General features: G+C 43.5%; 1 protein-coding gene across 1 annotated transcript in view; it reads right to left on the reverse strand.

Moving 5' to 3' along the window:
• Positions 1-1,174: 1,174 nt before the first annotated feature.
• Positions 1,175-7,668, reverse strand: part of Ankrd1 (ankyrin repeat domain 1) — a 9,161-nt gene continuing 2,667 nt past the window's right edge. Inside the window, exons 4-9 of the mRNA XM_031384824.1 lie at positions 7,449-7,556; positions 6,410-6,508; positions 5,116-5,214; positions 4,855-4,953; positions 3,936-4,034; positions 1,175-2,053 (exon numbers count right to left, since the gene is read on the reverse strand). Of these exons, the coding sequence (XP_031240684.1) occupies positions 1,943-2,053; positions 3,936-4,034; positions 4,855-4,953; positions 5,116-5,214; positions 6,410-6,508; positions 7,449-7,556 (615 nt within the window). The 3' untranslated portion in view covers positions 1,175-1,942. The remainder of the gene's footprint in view (positions 2,054-3,935; positions 4,035-4,854; positions 4,954-5,115; positions 5,215-6,409; positions 6,509-7,448; positions 7,557-7,668) is intronic.

Raw genomic sequence — 7,668 nt, forward strand, 5'->3', positions numbered from 1 at the left:
GCCTGCAGAACTCTAGGCTGGAACAACCCTTGTTCTTTTTTCAGAATGTCCCTCAATCTTACCACCTCCAAAAAAAATCGTAACTGCCCCCATCTCCATCATATATAGGCCTCCACATCTTAGACGCTCAGAGCCAGTATTCCCCAGTTCACTGGACCTAAGATAGACTGATCTTATATATTTATTTCTACTTATTTTTATACTTGTCTGCTCCGGGAGCTCAGAGACAACCTTTTTCTCACCAGAGGTCTTTAGTACCTCCACTCAACATTTGGCAACAAACCTTTTCCTGCTGGAGGTCAAAAGCCATTGACCCAGAATGTTCTCTCCTGGGGGGGGTCTTTGATCCTGTCAGCGCCTGTCCAGAATACAGTGATTGATAGGCCCCTAATTAGTGAGTCACAAAGCCCAGATGAGAACTTAAGAATTGCTTGTTTAACCTACAGTAACCATTCTTCCCACCAGGGGTCTCTTTTTCCACATCTTTGGAGCAAAACCACAGCAGTTTGGTTTTTTGTTTATTTGTTTGTTTGGGAGTTTCTTTGTATCCTAAATCAGTGGCAGGAGCTGGTGAGAAATGCAGATTCACTGCCCTCCGCTCCCCATTGGAGACCAACTCGGCAATTCTTCAGTTTATCAAGATCCTTGAGTGATCTGTCACTCCACAAGTACTGAGACTATGGTTTCTACAAGATATTTCTTTCCCTGGCTCCTCCTCTGCCTCCTCCATTTTCTTTCTTTCTTTCTCTTTTCCTTCCTTCCTTTCTGCCTTTCTCTCTTTCTCTTTTTGTTTGTTTTGTTTTGTTTTATTTTTCGAGACGGGGGTTTCTCTATGTAGCCCTGGCTGTCCTGGAACCCACTCAGTAGACCAGGCTGGCCTCGAACTCAGAAGTCCACCTGCCTCTGCCTCTGCCTCCCAAGTGCTGGGATCAAAGGCATGTGCCTGTTACCTATGAAGTCAGAAGAGAGCATTAGATCTGCCACCCTCCTTATGGATTGCTGCGAGTCCTCATGTGCTCCTGGGAACTGAACTCAGACTGAGCCATCTTTCCATCCCCCGAGATTTCTAATCTGAAAAAGCTGGAAACCGCTGACAAATGAGCCCCTTCCTAGATGGGCCCCTTTTACATGAGAAGTCCCTACCACTGAACTGACAAAAAACTTAAAACACAGCCAAGAATTAGTTTGCATTTATTATGAATATAAAATATACATACAACACAATATACATTTATACATTTACAGTGCGTGTCCTTTTGACTTTTTCTTTCATCGAACTCAGTTCATCGTAGCCCCATTGCCAACTCCCTCCATCTCCCTATGTGCACACTCATGACGTTGCCTTCACCTTGGGACGTCATGTGTTCTGGTAAACAACCAACCAAACCAAATCTGTGGGCGGGTGAGCGGCGAGCCTCAGCGCCGGTTCTGCAGAACGTTCTGCAGAACTACTTCCATTCCCTTCTGCATTACTGTATGCTTTCTGTTGCTTCATTCAGATATCAGCGGTGAGAATTCAGAGAAGGGCTGCGGAGATCAACCCTTGCCTTTAAAAAAATACCCTGAATAGCTTTATGCAAGTGAGAACACAAAGAGGTGCAATTAGACACCATTCACCCACACGGTATAAGAGCTACGGGAAGACTCTGAGTGTTACGTACAGATTAAGTCTTGCAACCCCCAAAATGATGCTCGTGAAAGCCTGAATACCAGTGCTAGGAAATAAATAAATAAATAAATAAATAGGAATAAATAAAAAAGGGTGAACATCACTAGAGACTATTTTAAGAGAAGCACCTATAACCCAGTGCTTTCTCGAAGCTTCTTTAAGCATGTCTCCCTATTTGGCTGACAAACCAAAGCTGGATTTTATTGCTGGCTGCTCTTCTGTTGGGAAATGCTTTGAAAATGCCTGTGAACCGCTCCTGTTGAGTCTCTTTTCTCAGAATGCAGCTATGCGAGAGTTTTTGTAGGCATTCTCCTTGAGGCTGTCGAATATTGCTTTGGTTCCATTCTGCCAGTGCAACACCAGATCCATGGGGGTCTTCCCAGCCTATACAGAGGCAAGGGAGATTAGATTTCCAGGGGTGAGGTACCTGTCTGTCAGTTTGCACTCTCTGCACCTATGTTGATGAGCTCTATTACCAGAGTATATGGGTTTTACTATGAGTGATCTACATACAGTTTATTCAAACTATCCTGTTCCTATTTTTCATGTTACTTTTATTGGTTTTTCCATCTACCATCCACAGAACTATCAGTGGTATTGGCAAAAAAGAAAAAAAAAAAAATCTTTGGTCCCTACGTACTAACGTAACACCTCAAGTCAAGTTGAGGTTCAAAAATGTCTGTAGGTATTTCTAGGACCCTGCAGGAAGGGCTCCAAGAATGTATTATCTCTCCTGAGATTGAGGATCTAGAAGTCAGTTCCTGAGTTCATAAGATGGACATAGTATACTGCCACCAAGCCGTGGCTAACCAATCAGTTGCTACCCAGCTACTGACTGCTCTGTAGGTTTCAGAATTTTCACTAGGGCTTCTTATAAAATTTACTTTCTTTGAAATTGATGTTAGTGAAGCAAATAAATAATTTTCAGACAGAAATTTGATCTCCCTTGTGCACATGTCTCAGGATATTTACACATATTAAAACCAGACCACTTCTCAATTCTCCTCCTTACATATGAGAAGTCCTATGTGCTTCTATCTGTATTCAGCTCAGAAGTGGTCCTGATCCCAGAGGTGGCAGACTGGCAGCTTTGATATGCTAATCAATGTAGACTAGATTTTGCTCAGGTAGAGAGGGTGGGATATGAATCAGGAAAGATTTGTGATCTACAATGTCTCAAGGTACTGGTACAGGAGCCACCATCAAGAGCACATACACAGACCGTAGTAGTCTCTCATTGACATCATTTATGTGACCTGCCTGGTCCTAATGACTATTATACATGCCAATCCTTTCTGCTTATAGTCTTGTATTGCTTGTAAAAAAGAAAGGAAGGAAGGAAGAAAGGAAGGGAGGAAGAAAGGAAGGGAGGAAGGGGCCCTTATCTTCTGCAGCTATGGTAGATAATGTTTATCCAGGAATTGGAGCCAAGAGGGAAAGTTGCTTACATTCCCTGCATAAAAATGAGGTTTAATTAACATGTTGGGACTTAAAATAATGTAGGAATTTAGTTTGAGACACTTGCATTTAAGTCAAAGTGGAAAAATGAATGGTAGTTTTTGTTTTTTGTTTTTGTTTTTTTTTTTTAATTCAGAAAGAGCACGGTGACTCTCCGAAGCAATGGCAACATTTTACATTCTTGTAGGCAAAGGACTATTTGGAATTCTCCAGATTTGATATTGATTAATTTCAGTTCTGGGTAATTGGGAGCTATTTTGGCAAAGGTTGGTGCATACATTTCTACCTGCTTTGGGGTCTCTTTAGCCAGGAATGACCAAGGCAGATTGGAATAATCCAATGTGGGTTTTTTTTATTTATTTATGTATTTTATGTATATGAGTATTATGCCTGCACACCAGAAGAGAACATCAGATCCCATAATAGATGTTTGTGAGACAGCATGTGGTTGCTAGAAATTGAACCCAGGTTCTCTGGAAGAGCAACCTGTGCTCCTAACTGCTGAGCCATCTCTCCAGCCCCACAATGTGTATTTTAAAGGTAAGCCATTTTGACCACCCTTCATTCAAGATCAAGCTTTCAAAGAACTATTAGGCTCCAAGGTCAGATCAGAATCTCTAGTCTTTCCCATGTTTGACCCCATGTCCTGAATTCATGCCAAGTATTACCCTCTCCTTATGCAAACAGAGACATTTGAGCCATCACTGTATCTAAGAAGTTATTACCATGGACGTAATACTTTCAAATAGTTGAGAAATTCTGGAAACTAAGAAACAGAACCGTTGGTGCCCACAATTTGACAACTTACGCAGTTCTTGACACTGAGGTCCGCCCCGAAGGTCATCAAGAGTCGAATCATCTTATAGCGGTTCAACCTCACAGCATCATGCAGCGGTGTGTCTCCTTCCTTGAAGGAGAAGCAGGTATGGTAAGTGGGAAGCCAGGAAGTATGTCCCTCCAGGATACCCCAGCTTGTCTGCATGATTTTTCTTATTAGATATTTTCTTCATTTACATATCATATGATATTCCTTTTCCTGGTTTCCCCTCAGAAAAAAAGTAAAAAAAGAAAAAAAGAAAAAACAAAACCTGATCCTTCCCCGCTCCCCCTGCTCAACAACCCACTCTCTCCCACTTCCTGGCACTGGCATTCCCCTACACTAGGGCATAGAACCTTCACAGGACCAAGGGCCTCTCCTCCCATTGATGACCGACTAGGCCATCCTCTGCTATATATATGCTGCTGAAGCCATGAGTCCCACCATGTGTACTCTTTGGTTGGTGGTTTAGTCCCTGGGAGCTCTGGAGTACTAGTTAGTTTATATTGTTGTTCATCCTAAGGAGCTGCAAACCCTTCAGCTCCTTGGGTCCTTCCTCTAACTCCTTCACTGGGGACCCTGTGCTCAGTCAATGGATGGCTGTAATCCTCTACTTCTGTATTAGTCAGGTACTGTCAGAGCCTCTCAGGAGACAGCTATACCAGGCTCCTGTCAGCCAGCATTTGCTGGTATCCACAATAGTGTCTGGATTTGATGACTGAATATGGGAAGGATTCCCAGGTGGAGCAGTCTCTGGACTGTCTTTCCTTTAGTCTCTGCTCCATAGTTAGTCTCTGCAGCTCCTTCTATAGGTATGTGGTTCCCCCTTCTAAGAAGAAATAAAGTATTCACACTTCGTCTGCGTGATTTCAAAGAAGCTGATGCTGACCCAGCCTTGTCAGCTACTCACTCTGTCCTTGGCATTGAGATCTGCCTCGCAGGCAATGAGGTGCTCAGCGCACTCGTAATGACCGGTTCTCACCGCCACATGCAGCGCTGTGCTAAGCAGCTAAAAAAAAAAATCAGAATATGGTGGAAGGGGTGAGAACAAACACTGTCTGAGACCTCGAGGCATGTGCAAAATGGGTGTGTGGCCGAGGTGCTCACAGAATAAGGACTAGCAGAGGACCTCCGTGGGCGGGCAGGACTCTTCAAGGCAACAGAAGCCTACCTTGTCTCGGGCACTGATTTTGGCTCCTTTGTTCAGCAACAGTTTCAGAACATCGGGGTTTCCTCCACGACATGCCCAGTGGATGGCTGTGGATTCAAGCTATTTGGGAAAGGTAAAACAGAAGACAAGGTAGTGTGATGGAGAATCTTGTTGGGGGTGGGGGTTGGGTCTTTTGTTTTAAACGCCTGGGAAAATATGGGCAACTGATAATCAGTCAGGGTATTCCTGGTCTTGAGGGTCACATCTGAGATTCCCACTAAACATCTCAGCTAAAGAGTATCTGAATGGCTGTACTTGTGTATGTCCTTAGAAAGCTTTTAGTAGGTCTGATCATAGTCCAAAATACCTCCATCTGGACCTATCACTTCCTCCCAGGGATCTGTTTTTCTTTGACCATCTCCTGCTGGCTCTGTGCCGTTGTCTACATTAGCACAGGCTAGGGACCTCAGCTGTCAATCATTGTGGTCTTTGTACATTGCTCTTAGAAGAGATTGTCACCTCTCTGCTTTGTTTAGTACATCTCTGAACTTTCCAGATTCCAAACTTGGGGGTTTGGGTGTCTTTTCACCCAAACTTTCTTATTATTAGTTTCTTCATTTTTTTTTCCAATATTTTTTCTTTGAATCAATTCAGACTAAGCTCTTTCGATTTTTTCTTATTCTTTTTCCATTCTGCCACAGTGTCAAATTGAGCTGCATCTAAATAAATGAAGCATTTTTCCAGTTCAATCTTCAGGGTATAAAATATATTGTATACTGGCCTTTACGGAAGTCACAGTGGCTGAATTGTTACGGTCTGATAGCAGCCACTTTCCTTCGCCGTGATTCATTTCATATGCAGCCTAGCCCCAAATCTCATTGGTGGCAATGGGCATCCGTCATATAAAGCACACAGCTAGGAAATTCTCATGCATTGCTGGCAGCTGAGGGGCCAGGAGCAGGCTACGCTTTCTGATGGAAGGACTGGGGTGTTGAAAGGCCAGGAAAGCTACTGATTTGATAATGACCCACACTCTCTGCTGAGGTTACTGGATTCTGCTCAACAGCTTTCACGTCCTCCCCTTCTCTGAAGCACGCCTCTCCTTTTCAGTATGTATGGAAAATACTTTCCATATGACCCGGTCTCATCGCCCACCTCCCCTGGGTATGGGGGAATGAGCTTCTGACTGGTTTTCTCAGATCAATTTTCAATCCAATTGGGCCAGGTTTTTTTTTTTTTTTCCACTGAACGTTTTCCTGTGCTTTTCAGAAGGTCTGCTTATGTTGGCTCATTTCCAAGCAAGAAATATATTTACCATATCTCGGAATTCAATCTGGGCTCCAGCCTCCATTAACTTCTCCACAATCGCCAAGTGTCCTTCTAAGCATGCTCTATGGAGAGCGGTCCGTTTATACTGTCAGAGATTAAAGCAAGAGATAGTGGTTTGTATAAAAATGTGCATAATCCTTTAAGAGCTATGAAGCTGGGTCTGTGATGCCCTAGCTGATAGAAAGGCCAGCATTTCTTTACGCATCCAAATGCTGGAGCTCACTGGAATTACAGGATTAGAATAATTATCTGGCAACTAGAACCTGAGCTTCCTTCCTGTCCTAGACCTAAGTGCTAAAGGCCAAGGCAGGGGAGGGATGGATGTGGACTTCAAATCTCAAAAGCCATCTCAATGCTGAAACATCCCTTTCTGTGTTTACACATGCCAAGCACATCAGGTGGTTCTCTTCCATCTAGAATTGTTGCTAGATTGAATATCAAAAACCATTGCATTCATTTTTTGGAGAAAGGAAACTCAGCTTTGGTGTGAGCTACCGTCTCAGTTCCCCCAGAGAAGCAATATCAATTCGTGATTTCTGACAAGTTGCTTTGTATTGATGAACCATTAGGCTAATAGAATGAGACTGTGCTTACAGATAGACTGCGATGAAGACAGCACATCAGAGCTGTTCCAAATCATGAAGCCAAATGACAGAACTAGACAGGGGATTCCACCTTGCCCTCCTAATGTTGGGACATTTGGGTCTGATCAAAAACACTACTAATAACATCTTTCGCCAGAGGTAATTTTTTGGCCTTGCCTTTATGGAAGTCTAGACCAAGGATCTAAGAAGTTAAAGATGGACTGTCCTCATATAAGTCAAACAGAATTATATGAGAACAGGAAGAGCCCCATGCAATCCATCATGCTAATCTAGTATTGGGGGTTGTGGGGCAGAGAGGAACAATACATTCTTTTCTTTTTTTTTTTATGCTACTGGCAGATGTAGCAGCAGCTGGAGAAACTTTTAGGTGGAAGACATTGCAAGTGTATTTGCCAGCCTCGGGGAAGGCACGAGGCTTACCTCATCGCAGACGTCGGGGCTGTTCTTGTCTGACAGGAATTTCTCTACAACTGGCAGTTTGTTCTCCAGCGCAGCTTTCAGAAACCTCGGCACATCCACAGGTTCAGCCTAAAGTCAGGGAATAAAGAGGAAGGGAAGAGGAAGAGACAGACAGGAGGAGAAGGGAGAGGAAGAGACAGACAGGAAGAGAAGGGAGAGGAAGAGACAGAGGAGGAGAAGG

The sequence above is a fragment of the Mastomys coucha genome, unplaced genomic scaffold (genome assembly GCF_008632895.1).
Source record: "Mastomys coucha isolate ucsf_1 unplaced genomic scaffold, UCSF_Mcou_1 pScaffold21, whole genome shotgun sequence".
NCBI lineage: Eukaryota > Metazoa > Chordata > Mammalia > Rodentia > Muridae > Mastomys > Mastomys coucha.